Here is a 19351-nt window from a genome sequence, read left to right on the forward strand (position 1 = left end):
AACTGGAACTGGCAATCTGGTCAAGCGTCATCACCAAATCATACTTCGCTCTCTAACAACGCTATACTGCAGCTTTCTGTGCTACTTTTGTCTATACACAATTGTCTATCGTCATTGCTCGCTGCTCAATCATCTGTTTAGCAGTAGAAGTTTGATCAAGTGCAGCGTGGTTTACATCCAGCTACAGAACGATCAGTGTACGTACTATTCGCAGGTTTATCGTGATTCAAGAAAATATACTGGCGACTCATCAAAATCAGTCAGCCGGCCTATTTCATATTTGACTTGGCCTTGAAAGCAGCAATCAAACCAGAAGTCGATGCGTCGTGGCCAGAAGCATCACCGTCTGTCTCCAAGTCTTTTTGTACCTTCTTGGCCAAGGCCTTGCCAAGTTCCACACCCCACTGATCGAATGAGTTGATGTTCCAGATGGCGCCTTCTGTGAAGACCATATGTTCGTAGTATGCGATCAGCGCACCGAGTGTACCTGGCGTAATCTGTTCAGCCAGGATGCTTGTGGTTGGACGGTTGCCAAGGAAAGTCTTGTGTGGAACAAGGTCTTCTGGTGCACCCTCAGCCTTGACTTCCTCTGGAGTTTTGCCAAGCATAAGTGCTTCAGTCTGGGCCAGGAAATTGGAAGCCAACATTCTTTGGTGGACGCCGCCAGAAACTGGGTTGTGCGACTTAGCAGCCATGATGAAATCAGCTGGGATAAGCTTGGTGCCTTGATGCAGAAGTTGGAAGAAAGAGTGCTGTGAGTTGGTACCTGGCTCGCCCCAGAATACGGCACCAGTAGTATATTTGACATAATCACCACTTCGAGTGACTGCCTTACCGTTAGACTCCATGGTGAGTTGCTGCAGGTAAGCAGGGAACCGTGACATGTACTGGTCGTATGGTGCGACAAGATGTGTTTGTGCGCCATAGAAGTCGGAATACCACACACTGAGAAGACCAGCAATAACTGGAATGTTGTCCTCCAAAGGAGTATTCTTGAAATGCTGATCCATAGCGTGAGCGCCGGCCAGGAACTGATGGAAGTTGTCGAAGCCGATGTATAAAGCAACTGACAAACCAATGGCAGACCAAACAGAGTATCGACCACCTACCCAGCTTTCGAATCCAAACATATTCTTAGAGTCGATACCAAACTTCTCGACTTCTGACTTGTTTGTTGACAAAGCAACAAAGTGCTTGGCGATATCTTCTTGTTTTCCGGACTTCAGAAACCACTCTTTCGCAGTGTTGGCATTGGTAACAGTTTCCGCAGTGGTGAAGGTCTTGGACGCGATTAAGAACATTGTCGTCTCGGGATCTGAATCTTTCAGAGCCTCTGAGATATCAGTGCCGTCAATGTTGGAGACGAAGTGCATGGTCAGGCTTCGGTCGCCATATGCTTTTAATGATTGGCAGACCATAACAGGGCCGCTGTTGTAAAGTCAGTACCAGCTCATTTGGGCTGTGACTTCCACTTACAGATCTGAGCCTCCAATGCCAATGTTGATGATGGACTTGATCTTCTTGCCAGTGTATCCAGTCCATTCACCACTTCGGACCTGGTTGGAGAACTCTTTCATGTGGTCTAGCACGGAGTTTGTGTCCTCGACAACGCTCTTTCCATTGACCTGCATAGGTTGATTGCTTGTGTTTCGTAGAGCAACATGGTAAACGGCTCGGTCCTCGGTGAAGTTGATGGCCTCGCCGCCAAACATGCGATCTCTCAACTGTTCAACCTTAGCCTCTCGGGCAAGATCAGTCAAAAGTTTCAGAGTGTCATCGGCAATGAAGTTCTTCGAAAAGTCGAAAAGAATCTCAGTGCCATCTGCTTCGTTCTTGAAAGTTCGTGTGTATTTATTGAACCGATCTGGATCTTTTTCGAACGCTTCCTTCAGGACAATGTTTCGTCCCACGCTATTGTGGTGTTCAACGAGGGCTTGCCATGCCTTTAGATCCGTGGCTTGGGCGAACTGGGCGTCAGACATGTTGCGTGCTGTGTTGCAAGTGTAACCTGTAGAAGAAATCAGCCGGTCCAGAGTTTCAAGTAACACAAAAGGAACCTACTGCTCGAGAAACACAATTGATTTAGGTATAAGAATTATAGAATCGTGTAATTCTTATTTTACAATAATTAGCCAAAGGTTGTCGCGGGGCACCACAGCTGCAACTTCCCAAACACTTTTAGGCATGACGCAACGCCCCACCTGCTAGCTATGATCGAATAGGGATCATCGGCCAGCGACACGAGCCTGACTAAGTGCGGTAACTTCCTAAAACGGAATACCAAGCGAACGTTGAGGTGGTAAGGGTGCAGTGGTCGAAAATATTTGAAGCTGTGTTTAAAGGTCAATTGAAGAAAGAGACAAAAACAGATTTGCAAATCAAGGTGGATTCCACCTGACAGAGAAGAGCACATTTGATGAGTTCTTGATTGGCAGAGTATAATCTGCTTGATTACCGTTTGCACCATTCAACTATCTTCTCCTAGATAAGTATAGACAAAAGCTCTTCCTCGATGATGTTACTGGGCTCTCAAGACCTAGAGAAGCAGAAGCTGGACTGTCGCAAGGACAAAAAGTGCAGTGAGAGAAGATACAGCCCGATCACTGGCACCAGTGCCCCTATACTGCTGGGTGGTTGGACTGGCACTCTTGCTAGTGTCTGTAGGATACAACGAGGGGAACGACGAAGTAGATGACTGAAAAGTTGTGACGGTTGCCCCGACCGCAGTACTCGTTGGTTGTGGTGTGCCTACGGAAGTGGGGGATGAAGCCGTACCAGTGGTGACTAGCGTTGAAGTAAAGGTCCAGATAACTGTTGAGCAATCAGAAAGGGGCGTAGCACCTGGGGCTTGCGTTGGAATCGTGACCGGCCCAGTTCCAGTCGTGACAGCAGGGGGAGCAGATGGCCACCAGACTGTGCAGCTTGCTGAAGTACTAGTAATTGTGATGATGGTAGTGCTTGCTGGGCAGGGCGATGATAGAGTGGATTTGGTAGTATAGGTGACATCGCTAGTTGTTGTTGTTGTTGTTGTTGCCGCCGCTAGCGTACTAGTAGTAGAAGTTATGCTATCCGTGCCAGGACTGGTCGCGGTAATGGAACTGCTATCGCTATAGGTTGTATCCAGACCGGTCGTAGAGACAGTGGCAGTCGAGACGGATGTTATGGTTGTAGAGATTGTAGAGAATGTCGGAATGTAATCTGTAGTCTTTGAATCAATCCCAGCGCACGTTGTGTCAGTACCGACGCTGGCAGTCGATTTGTCAGGGATGCTTGTCACGAGCGACGATGCGCTGTCGGTGAGCGTGATGGGGATTGGAGGCACATTTGCAGAGGTTGTGGCGGGCGTGATCGTTTCTGTTCGTGTCGTAGTGCTCGTTGACTGTATTGTACTGTAGCTTTCGAGGACGGTAGTGTAGGTTTCGACGTTAGTGGGGCTTTCGACAGTTTTACTATAGCTTTCAATGATGGTACTGTAGCTTGTAAAGACAGACGGGGTGCAAGTTCCGTCACAGTTGGCGACGTCTATAGAAGTTAGGATCTACTGCAGCTTCTCTCCGGCAAAACCTACTGAGATAAGCACCATCTCTCCCCACGATATTCCCCAGTACTTCAGCAGCTTGCACACCGAAGGTTGAGAAAGCCGCAAGGAATAGCGGCAGAATTAAATTGTACATGGCGCAAAAAGGCGCTCTCGTGGTCCGGAGGATGGACGTCAACAGTTATAATCTTTAGAACGAGTGTGAGGTTGAAGCGGATGAAGGAAACATGGATCGAATAGAGACCATCACATCATTTTGTAGTTGCAAATATGCTCGCACCAGCTCTGGAAGACCAAGTTGTTTGTGTTCGGCATACCATATGCTGGAAGGCTGCATCGAGGAGATGAACTTGTGCTGCAGTATCCTCAAGGCTGGTGGTAATACGGGATTGTCCATTTGATCTCCGGTGAAGACAAGATTTGCAATCTGTGTACACCATGAAAACTGTAGCCTTATGCGGCTTTCCGTTGCGTTACGATCAACGTGTGTGGGATGCGTGGCTGGTGGCAGACTTGTCCATACTGGCCATTGCCCTCGTGTAGCAAAATCTTAGCACCGTTCGAACTATCGTTAGTGCACGCTGTTGCTGCTCTTCACAGTCTTAGTTACAACAGTACAGGCATCATCGTGTCAGGCAGGCATCCTCGATATTTGCCTACCATGATTTGGGTAACGCAAACTCTGTCCTAGCATTTGAGTCGTCTTGATCAGTGCAAGGCGCATCCTCTCTGGCTTTGTCGTCGATGGTGTTGATCCAGGCAATGGTTGATTCTCAGAAAGGTCATCAAAGCCGGGAAGATACACTTGACAAGCAGACTGTTGACATTAAAGGTTTACCACCATTGGTGTTCATTGGGGGTCCTTGATATTACAGCAGAGAACAGCTGCGTTGCGCAATAAATGTTTGTTAGCATTGCGCTTCCAGTCCTAATGTTCAAGGTGCCCCCCGGCTCAGTGAGCACAACCCAACAAAGAGATCTGTCAGTGATGGTAGTGAAGCTGGCCGATCATTCCCAGACTTTTCCAGTCACTAAATGTAGATCAAGTGTGCAGACCGTTGTGTTGCGCGTTATCGGCCTTAAGATTAATGGTTCTATGGTCAAACCAGACACTATTCGAAGCAGTCAAAGGGGAAAGGATTGGAGTAGTTTCTGCGGCAACATCGTGTTCATCCTCGAATAGCTGTAGCTTTGACTTGTCGACAGGAACTTCATGTTGCGATTGAAGTGCTTCCCACAAACAATATGCTGAAGCGATGTACTTCATTTGATATTCAAGATGCAAACGAAATCAATTGGTGGTGTTTCTGAGTACAAGCCTGACGGGGTCACGAATCTAGACACAGATCGCTCGCTCCAACTGGCAATGAATGTCTGCTGCCAAGCCGAAGGGGCGGGATATGGGCTCCACCGATATCTGCTGTACCAATCATTTCATCGCCTTTCAGTAAAGGGTTGCATCCTTCTGAAATCCCCAATCAACGTCGTGAAATTGCTTATCGAGCTTACCTTCTTCTGCCTCTGGCTCAAGCCGAGCTCTCAGCTAGAGTATTGGTAGCTGCTGTATGGCTACACTAACAAAACACGAGTCGGCGCAGCAGTCGGCATTCTGGTCGTCTCGGCATGGAGTACACGGTTCATCTTTCACTGCTCTCTGACACTACTCGTACGAATGACAAGATTCACTTTCGAAGCGTCAGAAGTGCGCAAACGAACTCTCAAAGATCATGATCACAGTCAACTATGATCATTAACAGCTTATGAAAGCTTATAAACAGATCCGTAAATGATCAAAGAATATTGCAAGTTGCCCGCTGGTGAAGCATGGCGGTAGGTCTTCTCGACTTCAGCAGAATGCAACGACGTTGGCAGCTACTCGTGACCCTCTCAGTCGTGACTGCTATCATACTGCTGTTCTTCGCGATTGATCACGCGCCGCCACCACCAGCCCTTTCAGATCCTGTACCAATATCGCAACTAGGAATTAGTCTACACAATCAGGGAACCCAACATCAACTGCTCAAGCCGAAAGACGTCAAGGTCATTGGTTTGATCTTTTTTGGTAGAAAGGATCGTGTCCAAATTTTGAAGTGTTATCTTGAGCGAAATCTGGCGGTAAATGGTGGTTGGCTCGATGAGGTGCACTGGGTGCGAAACACTGATCGCAAGGAGGATGTTGATTATCTGCACCAGATAATTGCTGCTAATCCAGCGTACAAGCAGATCGAGATCAAAGAGACTGGTTTTATCGGCTATGGCCTAGCATGGTCAACCCTCCAAGAAGACGCAATTTATGTCAAGATCGACGACGATGTGGTCTTTCTGGCGGATGACACGATACCGCGAATGGTGTCAACGAAGCTCGGTCACCCAGAATACCTTGTTGTATCAGCCAACATGATCAATTCTCCTTTGATGGGTTGGGTACACTACCACATGGGCGCGATTCACCCTTACCTGCCAGAAGTGATTGAGCCTGAGGAGGTTTCTCCAGAATTAGCGCCCGAGCGTGGCAAGCGACCTCCGCCAGTACAAAGAGTTCCTTGGCGACATACACAGCATCCCTTTTGGGAAGGTCCGGACGATTACTTGTTCGATTTTATGCAGGAACCACCATCGATGAGACACCGCTGGCTGCGGCTGGCAACGCCCGATGGCAACGCTGCGAGGCAAATCATGCGTACACCTATTTCGGATGCGCAGTACGACACATGGGGAAATAGTGTGCAGTCGTGGGCGATTGCAGCTCAACAGCACTACTCTTTTCTTGAGAATCTGTACGAGGATCAATTAGATCTCTACCAGTTTTCGTCGAGAGCGCACGCATGGATCACGGACTATCGCCGACTCAGCATTAATTGTATCGCGATCAACTCAACCGAGATCCTGTCCTACCTGCCGATGGATACAGTCGATGAAGAATGGTTGACTGTAGTACTGCCCAAGAAAATTGGAAAGAGTGTAGCTGTCGACAGTCACGCCTTGGCAGTACACTTCAGCTTCGGAGGGCAGGGTAATGTACAGGCAACGGATCTGTTAGGTCGATACCTAGACTACGCACAGGAGAATGCCTGTATGGCACCCTCTTCCATACCTAAAGGTGCAAAGGGATCATACTATACCTAAGTTACGCAAGGATTTCGCAGAAGAGAGTGCCGTAATCCGCCCCTATCTCGAAGAACAGGCTACCGTTCTGATAGCAAACGCCAAGACCAATTGAAGTCACACTTCGGAACCACGATATAGCAAACATGCGACCGTGCTACGGATCGTCCTAAATTTGCTGCATTCGCCACGTCGGTAAGCAGCATCGAGCAGGTCTTACCATGGCCAGCGACAACCCCTCTTCTTGTTGAACACCACGAGCTCAGCAGTTTTCAGCCATGAGAAAATAAGACGATCTGAGACAATTGCCTCCGCCACAAATCAGAAGACAGAGGAACCGTGACCACCGGGGCTGATAGTGTAGTGAGTTCGTTCTTGAGAGGAGCGTGGACCCCATCAGCTTCAAGTCGCCAACGTAAAGAAAGTCCAAGGCTATTGTATTGGAGCCAGCCATACGAATGTGACTTTGGTGCTTCTCAGGGGATGACTGAATAAGCTTGGAATCGGAGTCGATATCCTAGTGATTAGCTTGCGGTTGAAACCTGGAGTATAGCTTGGACTATTGGGCTATGCTGGGGATATTTATAACAGTTCGAATGGAACCCTGATCTAGAGGCTATCTGCCTTGGGAAACTTGGCTGGAGCAGTTGGTGTACGATCTGTGAAGCTTGCTTAGGATGCAAATATGGCATGAATATCTGGGCTGAATGTGGTGTGGTGTTCAGATCATCGAAGAAGAATTTCTGAGCTGTCTGAAATGTTTTCGTTTCATTCAGATACTTCTCTCGTGATCTTATAAGCTGCCTGGACTTGGCTGAATATATATGTAATCTTGCAACTGAATGAGTTTAGCATTCTAGATTCATGGTGTCCCGCTGGTGCAAGAACCTCGCGGGACGCGACACGATAGTAAACCGCGTTTTGTTGCGCTCGAAGCTGTATGTAGGACCGTACATTTTCTCGTGTCTCTCTACATTTGCGACGCCTCAAGTAATTCACACTCGACTCAAACACCGCCGTTGTGACTCTCTCGTAATCCTTGCGAGGTGCTCCCTTGTCATTTCGCACAACTCGAATCTGACCACAGTGATTTTCATTGCAAGCACCTCACCCGGGAAGCAGATCCTACCAAAGGGCAAAGAAAATGTATAATTCGTATCAAGGTTTGCGCTTTACCCTTGCTCCTGCTAATGGCTCAACTAAGTCTTCTTTCCAGGACAATATAGTCAATATGGTGCTCCACCTGGAGGAATGGGAGGAGGTCAGTCTACTTATATCCATGTTGTCTCTCAGTGACTAATATTCTATAGCCCCAGGCACAGGTGCGCCGCCCGGAATGGCACAAGTCGATCCACAATCTTACCAACAAGGCAGACCTGGTTATCCCCCGAACTTCCAACCTCCGGCGAATATGCCCAATATCAACTTCGCGGCTCCTGTCATTCGATTAGGCGCAGCAGACCGCTCGGGCCCAGGTGGACCTCAAGATAGAGACAGAGGTGGTCGCAGAGCTGGGTTAGGCTCGGGGCCAGACTACCGAGGGGACAGAGAGCGACCTCAGCCGATACAACCGCAGACGAAGGAGGAGATCATCAGAACACTATTTGTCGGAGGCATTACAGAAGGATGTGGTGGAGATGAGGGCATAGAGCGCATTTTGAGAGCTCCTGGGGGTTTGAGGAGATGGTTCAGAGCGACTGATGCGGAAGATAAGCCTTGCAAATTCGGATTCGCTGAGTACGAGGATGCTGAGAGCCTGTCTACTGCAATCGAAGTGCTAAAGGACATTTATGTACCCGTCAAACAACGTGCTCCGGACAGCACCGACGACACAGAAGTGGAGAAATCACGTCTCCTGGTAGGTACGGAATACCTGTTATGATCAAAATACTAATGAGACACTACAGATCGTGGCTGACGAGAACTCGCGGACATATATCGAGCAATACGAAGAATCTCAAGGAGGAGTTGACACCAATCATAAGCAGATGCTGATAGATCAAGCTCAAGATGCGCTTCGAGCAGTTTTGGCTGACTTGGAAAACCCTCAAGCGCGACCCAAGGAACAACCATCTGCCCTCGATCCAGACGGAGATATCTCAATGAGTGACGAGTCTAAGCAAAACGGCGATGTACTTACAATACAACTTTCAGCCGACGACGAGCTAGCAGACATTCCTGCTGAAATGAGAGAAACTGTTGCGAGAGAAATCGCAGCGTTCCGAGATCGATCCAATAGACGAGACCTAGAAAGGCTGAAGCGAGAAGAAGAGATCGAACAACAGGAGAAAAGCCGTATGATGAATGGGAGCCGAAGCAGGCTTGGTTCACCTCCTGCTACTGCACCAAGTGGCCCCAATTCTTCCAGCATACCCAGTGGACCACGTGGTGCAGCGCCGACTGGTCCCAAGGGACAGGCTTCCGGCTTTCCCAAGGACTATGTCAGAGGTGTCACTTTCGTAAACGGCACTGGAGTCAGTGCTGCATCAGCCTTTGACGACGACACGGACGCGAGTGATGAAGATTTAGAACGAAGAAGACAAGAGAAGATTCAGGCGGAGAGTGAGAAAGATTATCTGGATCAAGAACGAAGATGGCTCAACCGAGAACGATCCAGGAACGCAGCAGTTGAAAGAGAGAAGAACCGTGATGATGAAGAGGCTTCTCGAAAGGATGCAGCAAAGGAGATTATGGCGAAGCGGTTGAAGGAATGGATTGATGACGAGCAGGCTGCCAAAAAAGACGATGAATACTATAGAGACAAAAGTCTGTGGACGCGCAATCGAATCGCTTTCCGACAAAGAGAAGCCGCACACGACGACGCCGATCGAGCAGCCGAGCAGCGAGAGCAAGCACGAGATCAGACTCAGCGAGAAAGAGCTGGTCAAATGGCCGACGACTTCCTTTCTCGACAAGGAGACATCCTATCACAACCCTACGAGACCGAACCATCTACACCTACCGACACGATCCGACGAGAACCTGCTCGCTTCAAGATGTCTCTAGGTGCAGCTGCTCAGCAACGACAAGCCGCGAATCAGGCCGCCAAAGACACCCAGAGGCGGCCAGTGGCGGATGTCGAGGGTATGCTGGAGGACGAGGAGGGGGACTCTACTCAAGACCGTCGCAAACTCATACCTATCCCTGCTTCACAGCTTGAAGCTGCCAAAGCTCAGGCTCAAGACATGACAGATGAGGAGCGAGCCGAGGCTGCTAAGAACCTTGCCGCAGAGATCCCTAATGACAAGAGCGCATTATGGGCATGGAATGTACAATGGTCATATCTCGATTCAGACGTCATTGAGGAGCGGTTACGGCCATTCGTAGAAAAGAAGATTGTGGATATTCTTGGTGTGCAGGAGGAGATGTTGGTTGATGTGGTGGTTACGGCGCTGAACAATAAGAGACGACCAGAGGAACTGGCCAAGGAGTTGGAAGGTGCTTTGGACGAAGAAGAGGCTGACTCATTGGTACGAAAACTGTGGAGGATGGTCGTGTTTATGAGTGAAAGTGGTAGACGTGGATTGGGTGCTTGAGCTGCGTGAGCCACAACAGAGTCAGAACGTTGCGCACACTTTATAATTGACTGATTCTCACGTTGTGAGCTCGACACAACACAGAATGAAATGAGAAAAGCACTCACATTTTGTATTCACGACTTCCATGTCACAGGGGGATTGGGAATGCACGAGCCATCTAAAGTGGCACAAGAGGATGAATCTTCTGAGACTTTAAAACAGTATTCTTACCACGTAATCAATTGCGCCGGTATATCTCTTCGACAAGTTAGCAGTGCTGATCAGAATATCACACTTACTGGCTTAGCCTCAATCCATGTCGCCTTCGTCCTCAGCAGAGTAAGTCTATCTTCGAGAATGTCGACTGTGATCGCGAGAGCGTCGCTCTCTATTGTGCGAACTGCTGCGACGAGTGCTGCGATCAGGAGATCGGCGTGTAGAACTGCGACTCTCCCTACGGCGAGAACCTTGATTGCTGGCTGCCGAGCTGGAGCCGTAGTATTCGTCGAAAGCATCATCAAAAGCGTTTCGAGATGACGGCGGTGATTCCAGAGCACGAGTTTGACCATGACCGTGGTTGTGGCTGTGGCGACGTCTGGTGGATGGTGATCTTGTTCTTGATTGTGCTCCTGATCTTGACCCTGATCGTGCTCTTCCCAACGAAGGATCACGGTTCGCCATGACTATGGCCGCCATGCGCTCGAAATCAGGTCGACAGGATTCCACGATAGCACGGGTTCTGGCGAAGTCTTGGGCAAAGGTGCTTGCGCGACTGGATCGGCCATTGTTGGCTGGTTGACTTCGTGGAGCTGAGCGACCACGAGCAGCGTGGTTGGCACAAGGTCTAGCCACTCTCAGATGTCCTCGATGGTATTCTGTCTCGTCACAACCTGGCAAACCACATTCGACGAATTGATAAGGTGGTTCGGTGCGACAACCGCAGCTGTATTCGATGGGTGTCATGTAACACATGGTTTTGGTTCTTTTTGAGCTTGTGATCTCGGTGAATGTGTGTTCAACTTTGAGTTTAGATTGATTGGTAGTATTTCACGTTGTGGTTGGGAGAAATATGACCGGAACATTTTTATTAACATCGTGATATTTATTGTATCCATTTTAGACAATCAGTTCTTTGAAAACAAACAGAGGAACTTTCACTGTCAATGGTTGCGTGGTGTCCATCTAGTGTCGAGGGCTGGAACAATGGAATTGTGTACATTGTGCTTTACTTTTCATTGTACTGTGTTTTGTGGTCCGAGATGGTAGTTAGCGGTGATGAAAGCGTACGTCAATTCCAAAGTAGTAAGACAATGTGAAGGCGATGGGTAGATGAATTTGAGCATGATAGCATCAGACTTTGACACAGACTGTTCGGGCACCATGAGTGCTTCCTGATCGATTGTCATTTCTAGTTCTTCAAAAGTCCAAAGATGGCGACAAGTCCTGATTCTGAGGACTCTACAGAGGATGCCCACACCTTATGTTAGTCAAGGTAGATTAGCCAGGTGGTATGACACAGCCACCACAGATATTCCAGTACAGAGCCACTTTATAGTAGATAACGTGAACAGCACGAAGTTCCGTGGACAAATATTGATTAATCCGGTAACACACCTCTCGCGCAGATCTTGTTAAGCAATCAAAAGAATGAATTAAGGGAACGATTTTGGAGGGATTGAACGCGAGCTTTAGTTAGCGTGTCTGCGTTTTAGTGTTCAAAGCCGTGCTGTAGCATTCAGCTACAACATGCTCGGTCGTAAACAGTCTTCGCGTCTTTCCTTCGTCGTCTCGGTTGAGGTTATTCTGCACACAGCTGCACACACTTCCGAGCAGTCGGTCGTGACTCGAGTTATTCTCAGAACTCTTCCAATCGTGGTCTCCAACTCCATCGTACTAATGGTGTTGAACGGCTTCGGTCGACCGTGGCCCTCTCTTCCTAGCAGTGAAATCGGCCGAAAATTTGTGTGGTGAACCTTCCGGATGTGTCCTCCTCCAGACCATGACTTTTCTTATTGTTGATACAATTCGTGCTGGGCCCTGCCCTTCAGAGGAAAATTGCGTAGGATTGATTGACCTTATCTAACAGCGCGTGAGAAAATTACACCTACATTTGTTTGAGCACTCCACAGAAATCATGCAACAGAGTCGACAGTATCGTTTCAAAAACCGGCGACACACTGCGTGCACAGAGTGCTACCGGAGAAAGCAGAAGGTATGTATATGGTGCATCTACTCCAACAAGCTGACGTTTCTAAGTGTAATCGCCAGCACCCTTGTAATGTCTGCCAGAGCCGAGGAGCATCAGCCAAATGTTCCTACCAGCACACAGTGAGGTCTGTAAATGTCTTCACCCGATCCTACCTGTGTTTATCATCTCGGAAAGTGTAATTGACTTGGGATCGACAACAGAGACAGCACTCATAATGACATTGTGGTCAAATCATCCCCTCGCTCAACAGATACCTCACAGCCACCAGAGGATTTGGCGCTAAACGTTGGATATGCAGATCCAGCTGCTGCAGAAGGCCGACCTACTGCTCTGGCTGATATGCTCGTGAGTGCTATCTATTGCGTAATGTTCGATGAAGCTGACGGCAGCCCTAAGACGCACTCAAGTCAACTTCTTGGGTCCAATATTAGAACCAATAGCGGACTGCAGGCTTTACGTTCGTTATCGTCTTCGAAGCGAACTAGACTTGACGAACTTCTTTCACAGGTTCCGGAGGCCTTCCTTGTGCAAGCACTGGTGCAGGTCTTTTTTAGCGAAGCCAACTGGTATTTCACAGTCCTTGACCAATACTACTTCGAAGAGGTTCAGCGTGACTGGTACCGGTTCTCTGGCGACATGGAACAATGTAGCATAAACAGAGAAACAGTCTACTTCCCGGCATTGCTTTTCCAAGTCCTGGCACTAGCGTTATCCTTCGTGCCTGAGAAGTCAACTTGTGCGTTGTTGGTCTCTCAGATCTCTGACGACTTCGACTCTCTATCTCAGCAGTACAGTGACGCAGGCGAGGCCATACTAGTGCTACTTGGTCGACGACAGCCTTCAATCACGTCGGTCCAAGCTGATGTGGTTCGTTGCGCCTGGCTAAAGAATTCTGGGCAAGGATCGGAGGCCTGGTACAGCCTTGGAAATGCGTTGCGGTAAGCTCATCCACCCAACTGGTTATTACTGAATGTGCTAAGTGTGTTCTTGCTTCAAGTCAGGCACAGGATATTGGGCTTCACTTGGAGCCAGTGATGGTGCGCCACACTGGCGAGGTGCTAACGCCACAACTGCTTCAGACACTATGGCACAACGAGCACAAGAGGCGTCTGTGGGCCACCTTGTTCGCGTGGGAAGGGTGAGGTCAGCTCATGCGTACTGTGAGCATCAGTTGACAATTTTCTAGGCACATGGCTCTGCAGCTTGGAAGACCCCGTATGGTCAATGTATCTGACTGTACAATATCCGCTCCTCTCGATTGCGACCTGCCTAGAGAGCCATCGAAAACTTTGTTTCGAGCCTTCACCTGTGGCGATCGGCCGTCACTATACCGAGTTGCATTGCTCAAATATCAGATAGCACAGTGGATCCACGATGCGATGTCTCGAGGAGCATTCAACCGAGATTTCAACGATTTGTCTGCGATAGGGGTTCTTCACAAGCACGTAACCGATTTGCTAGCTAACCTACCATCCACTCTGCAATCCGTCGCGCCTGACACAAGTTGGGATTTGCAAATCCCAGAACTGCGGAAGCACAGACTCAATGCGGCAATTATCGTGGACGCAGTCTTGTTGGCCTTGCATCGGCCTCATGCGGCCAAGTATCGGAAAAGTTTAGACGAGGCCATGAATGCCGCAATCAGACTCCTCAATTACTCGCAAAAACTCTTCGAGGCAACTGAGCCGCACCACCACAGGACCTACACATTGATCTTCTACACAATTGATGCAGGTATCTCCCTAGCTACTCTGCTTGCAAGGTTTCCACGAGACAGCATCGATCGACGCTCAGAAGCCATAGAGGCATTGACACTATCAGTCTCTCGGCTGAGCGTCCTGCGGCAGAGGAATGTGGCTGCCATTGCTGGGGAAAGTGTGCTAAACAAATTCTTAGAGATACTACAACCTTCATCTCCACAACACAGTCTGACTACAGTCAATGGATCAACTCATGCAGCTGGTCCCCAACAGCAGTGGATCCCGGCTCAAAGCTATGGTGATGAAGTAAATGGTGTGCTGAACGAAGGTCAGCCTGATCGCTTGACCGATGAGAACAGGTTTTGGGAAGAAGTGCTGGCAACTGACTTTACATCTAACTGGCTGCAACAGTTCGACCTTGGGCTTGGGGGTAATCTGGATATGACAGAAGATGGCTTCATGTGGGACACCTTGCGCAGGTGGTGATCGTTTGACAAAGTATACACATTTCGGCCGAAATTTGGTTGCGACCACAAACATTCATGGAAATCAATGGAGAAACGAATCTAGGCGAAACACTTGATATATAAAGGTTCGCTGCTTCAGGTTCAGTCCTGGATTGTCCAGAACTACGATTGACTACATCTGACAAAGGTTCGCTGCTGGTCAAACTGGTCGAAGTCGTTTCCGCAAGAGATCTCACGAACAAATATCACCGAAACCCTACTGCTGCTGCGATGCCAGAGTACAAGTACACAGATCCTGTTGATTGTGCAGTCGATATCGATACGGATAAGATTTCAGGCAAGACAGCTGTTGTCACTGGTGGTAAGTACAAGACATGATCTCCTAGACTTGCCATACGAAACTGACGTATATACAGGCGCAAGCGGCATTGGCGAGGCATACGTGCGGGCATTTGTCAGCGCAGGGTAAAATCGCCTTGGTTGTCATGCTTTAAACACCGTTTAACACAACAACAGCGCGCACGTCTGTATCGGTGACCTTAATACTCGGAATGGCGAAAGATTGTCTAAGGAGCTGCCCAAGTCAGTCCTACGACCCATTGTATTCATCTACAGACAAACCTGACGAATGCTAGTGTCAAATTCGTCAAGTGTGATGTGACCAGCTGGGAAGATCAAATTGAATTGTTTAAGACAGCAGTTGCATTCTCGCCCTCGGGCAAGTTATCCTACGTCGTTACCAATGCTGGCATTTTCAAAGCAGACACGGTGTACGATGTGTCCGGTATGTCCAGCTAGGGTTCTAAGCATGCGAGTGCGGCCACTAAACTCCCTTACCTTCTAGCCTCCGAACCATCGAAGCCAGACCTCCAGGTTCTTGACGTCAACATCGTTGGTGCAATGTACACGATCAAGTTAGCATTGCATTACTTTGTCCAGCAGAATGGAACAGAAATTTCTCCTAAACAAGAAGATACTGCTCTTGTCCTTATCGGATCTGGTGCCTCCTTCCTAGACGGACCACGAGCACCAACATATGCGGCCAGTAAATGGGCCATGAGGGGTATTATGCACAGTTTGAGACGCACCGCCTTCTATCACGGTAGTCGCGTCAACTTGATTGCACCTTGGTACGTGTCTTCGTGAACATGAAGATAAAATCTTTCATCACTGATCCGGAGCTGACTGAGACCTTGATCGCAGGTACGTCAAGACCGGCATTCTTTCGCAAGAGCAGTTTGAGGGCGTCAAGCAAGCGGGAGTACAATTTGCCGAAGCCGAAGATGCTGGAAGATGTCTGCTCAGGATTTGCTCAGACTCTGAAATTAATGGAAAGACGTTCTTCGTCTGCGCAAGGAAATGGGCGTCGGCCGGCTATTTCGATTTGGACATTGATGATTACCATGATAATCCTTTACTTGAAGAGATTCAGCAGGAGCAAATGTGGTCTTCACCAGTGTCCCTGGGCTTGTTCCCGAGTTGAGCCAAGAGCTGAGAGGAACTTTGCGGTAGCATGAGGTGACTTCATAGGATGTCCGATGTTCGAGAGGCGATTCTTTCTCAAGCTGAAGGACGATCCGGCATTGTTCCTTGACCGTTGTTCTCTGTCACCCACGACGTCGCACTTTATTAGTGCCAGGAAGCACTATGTCAGGCTGATGAACAATGAAAGGGAAAATGCATGAGTCTGTGGTCAAACTTAAGCCGAAGCTTCAAGTGCCCAAAAACAACGAGTTAAGTACGTATATCAGATTACATAATACGTATATGATCATACTAGTAGCATAAGCCTTGAATGCTATCGCATTATCGTCGTCAGTTGACTTCCATCAATCATCCGTCAAACCAGCCAAGATTGTAAGAGCCTGCAGACAAAGTTCTGTTCTCCAGTCCAAGCAAAAATCAGCCTCAATCCTCCGTCCCATTGCGCCCTCACACCATAGCCGTGTGATACCTGTGGTCTTTGTCCTGCCACACACCCCTGCCAGCGGGTCCTGCTTGCGTCTTGTTCATCTAAAACCCATATCTTGGATTTCCGCTACGTCTTGATGGAGAATGGTGATTTTCAGCAGGTATGAGCGTTGTCCATCTGAATTGCGTTCCGTGTCGCAATCCTCCTTCACTTGCTAGGAGAAGACAATGGCGCTAACGAGGAGGCTGGGGTCGCAGTGGCGATCACAGGAATGGGAGCTCGAGGCGATGGCCTGGTAATCCAGAAACTTGTGCCAAGAATATTGAGGTGGATGGGCGCTTGAGCTTGGGGCTGCATTGTGAAGGTTGCAAGGTTGGATCCTTAGTCGCTAGGTCCTTTATGTGGTTTGTATAGCGAAGTCGTTGTTGTATGGGAATAATCTCTGGTCTTACAAACCCTGAGAGACAGCATCAGCATTATTATATAGTCCTTGTGCTTATGAAACTTCAACGTGACGCGTTCTATATCTTGATATCAGGCATAGTCGAGCACCGTGGCTGATGAGGCTGATCATTATCATTGCTCGGCGGAACGCTACGAAGAGGCACGGAGTAGCGGAACGGAACTTGAACGTGAATATGAAATATTGCCTGATACAGTAACTCTGCCTCTTAAAAGGGGGGTGCTTTTGTGATGGAGGTCCGTTCTCGTTATAACTCTGAAGCCTCCACAGGACCGAGCCAATGGACTGATAAGACACAAGCTCGTTTTTTATCGTGGACGATCTGCTTCGTGCACGTCAGTGGTAGCGCCATGGTTCAGATATCTCGCGTATCTGGTCCCTTATGTCGGATCTGATGCTTTATCAGTCGACATTGGAGGACGCTCGCATTACTTTGACTTTTCATCTTGTTGAGAATTCTTTTCCACGACTCGAGCACATCGTGTTTTGCTTCGTGACGGCGAGCCACCCTGCTTCGCTAGATGCCCAGAAATTCTGTTCGGGCCAATGGAATATATCAGTGTTTTGAGAAAGGCACTGATGGATCATTGAGAGCGCGGGCGCGGGCGCACGGTGAGCTCGACTAACGCACACCGACACTCGTCGACTTCAAGTGGTCGTCGTTCAACTCAATGGCATGTTCGCCACATGGTTGTTTGGGCTACCGTACCTTCTGTGACGTCAATATACGGTACTTTTGGTGCACAAACATGTAGACAAAAACACATAATACACTTGACGTCAAAGCAACTCTGCTTTTGTTGTGAGCAATAGCGATATTTGTAATTACCAGTAAAGACAATTGATCGACTACCATGGCCGAAGCAGTGGCAGCATTTTACGCTATTGAGACAGCAGTGGAAGCAGCAGCCATTAGTGCGCTTGCAGTGTCTGGCGCTACCGTACCCCTGCATGCCAAGTTTCAGAAGGTTAATGGAGCGCCATCTACGGCTGCTGCTGTTAAGGGCAGCACCACACACGTCGTCAAGAACAAGCTCTACATTGTCGGTGGTGAGGCCGCAGAACCAATCGATGACCATGGCATCCACGTCTTGTCGTTTGCGCCAGACTTTGGCTCTTCAAGAACAACACTTAGTCAACCACTAGATCTGGACTATGAACTGCAGAAGCCAGAGTTCGCTATTGAGCAGAGACCTCTTCAAGCTCACAGCAAACATCTAGAAGAAGATGTCTCCGTAGCTAAAGATCTTTCTCATCGTCACTCATGGGCGCGAAACAAACACGCCTCCGCGGCGGTTGACGATAAGATATATGTGTTGGGTGGAGTCTTTGCAGGTAGCAACAAGTTGCGGAAGTCTAACACTGAACACATCATTCCGCTAGATACCATACTAGCCTTTGATACTCTCCGGAGCACATATTCGGCCATCGCTGCGAACACCTCGAAGAGCACTGAAGGCATACCTGAACCTCGCTATTCGGCCTCTTGTACCAGTTCGCCAAATCCTTCGTCCGTACCTGCTCTACAAGGTGAAGGGCCCACGATCGAAGCCCACGGAACGATCTTTCTGCATGGTGGATACGATGTCTCTGGCCAGCCTCTTCACGATACCTGGACGTTTGACATTGGGACAAGAGCATGGCACAAGTTTCCAACGATAGTCGAAGAAGCTTTACACGATAGGTCCTCACCTGGCCAGATATCATATGTTGATGGTCGTCTCTGGTACGTCAACAGCTCAACCGTCATGTACCTTGACCTGTCTGAGCGTCAGCCACTAAGTGACGATGACGTTCCGCCAGTGTCCGAGAGTCTGAGTACAGGGCGAGTTGGAAGTGGTCAATGGCAGGTGGTCTATCCTACCCCTGAGGCTGATCCAGCTGTGCCAGCAGAGAAGTACAAGACCAAATCTGCCACAGCTGCAAAAGCAGATAGTATTCCTACAGAACCTACCAATCATGTCGCGCCTGTCACCACAGGTGCAGGCCGTTTATACCTCGTCACATGCAGTTCGACCAACCCGCAGCAAATGCATCTCTTTCAGATACCTTCTAGTGCCCAGACTGCAGCTAGCGTCAAGGATACTATTCGGGATAAGACCTCAAGTGCCATTTCAGCTTTGTCGGACGACTGGAAAAGTGGAAAGCACGAATGGAGTAAGATTGAGGTTCTACGCAGTACAAAGGAAGAAGGCGAACTTAAAATACCAAGCACAGATCTGGAGGACTTCTCTGTCGCTACCTGGGAGGAATACGGTAACAAGCTCGTGTTCTGGGGAGGCAAGACTGAAATCGATGACTACAAGAACGAGGGCTGGGTTTTGCAACTGGACTGAGATATGTTTGGAAAAGAGCCTGGAAAGGACAAAAGTTCCAAGTGCAACGCCGACTTTTCAGCTCCACAGAGTCAACACCTGGGACACGGCACAAGTTGCAACC

The 19351-nt window shown here is 48.8% G+C and overlaps 6 protein-coding genes across 6 annotated transcripts; 5 read left to right on the forward strand and 1 right to left on the reverse strand.

Annotated features, from left to right (window-relative positions):
* Window positions 1–269: 269 nt before the first annotated feature.
* Window positions 270–1982, reverse strand: PGI1 (glucose-6-phosphate isomerase; the record flags this gene model as incomplete). Its single annotated transcript, XM_064895990.1, has 2 exons — window positions 270–1428; window positions 1477–1982. 2 exons carry the CDS (start codon window positions 1980–1982, stop codon window positions 270–272), a joined length of 1665 nt encoding a protein of 554 aa, XP_064758677.1.
* Window positions 1983–5362: 3380 nt separating this feature from the next.
* LTR64_001612 (uncharacterized protein) lies at window positions 5363–6664 on the forward strand (the record flags this gene model as incomplete). Its single annotated transcript, XM_064895991.1, has 2 exons — window positions 5363–5368; window positions 5411–6664. The coding sequence occupies 2 exons, from the start codon at window positions 5363–5365 to the stop codon at window positions 6662–6664; spliced, it is 1260 nt and encodes a 419-aa protein (XP_064758678.1).
* Window positions 6665–7979: 1315 nt separating this feature from the next.
* LTR64_001613 (uncharacterized protein) lies at window positions 7980–10179 on the forward strand (the record flags this gene model as incomplete). The annotated part of the gene is made up of 2 exons (XM_064895992.1): window positions 7980–8501; window positions 8551–10179. The coding sequence occupies 2 exons, from the start codon at window positions 7980–7982 to the stop codon at window positions 10177–10179; spliced, it is 2151 nt and encodes a 716-aa protein (XP_064758679.1).
* A 3275-nt stretch (window positions 10180–13454) lies between these two features.
* On the forward strand, window positions 13455–14556 carry LTR64_001614 (uncharacterized protein; the record flags this gene model as incomplete). Its single annotated transcript, XM_064895993.1, has 2 exons — window positions 13455–13513; window positions 13557–14556. The coding sequence occupies 2 exons, from the start codon at window positions 13455–13457 to the stop codon at window positions 14554–14556; spliced, it is 1059 nt and encodes a 352-aa protein (XP_064758680.1).
* A 251-nt stretch (window positions 14557–14807) lies between these two features.
* Window positions 14808–16020, forward strand: LTR64_001615 (uncharacterized protein; the record flags this gene model as incomplete). The annotated part of the gene is made up of 6 exons (XM_064895994.1): window positions 14808–14898; window positions 14954–15002; window positions 15054–15119; window positions 15173–15321; window positions 15382–15667; window positions 15741–16020. The coding sequence occupies 6 exons, from the start codon at window positions 14808–14810 to the stop codon at window positions 16018–16020; spliced, it is 921 nt and encodes a 306-aa protein (XP_064758681.1).
* A 1746-nt stretch (window positions 16021–17766) lies between these two features.
* On the forward strand, window positions 17767–19248 carry LTR64_001616 (uncharacterized protein; the record flags this gene model as incomplete). Its single annotated transcript, XM_064895995.1, has 1 exon — window positions 17767–19248. One exon carries the CDS (start codon window positions 17767–17769, stop codon window positions 19246–19248), a length of 1482 nt encoding a protein of 493 aa, XP_064758682.1.
* Window positions 19249–19351: the final 103 nt, after the last annotated feature.

This window comes from Lithohypha guttulata (genome assembly GCF_036872675.1).
Source record: "Lithohypha guttulata strain CCFEE 5908 chromosome Unknown scaffold_1, whole genome shotgun sequence".
NCBI classification, from domain to species: Eukaryota; Fungi; Ascomycota; class Eurotiomycetes; order Chaetothyriales; family Trichomeriaceae; genus Lithohypha; species Lithohypha guttulata.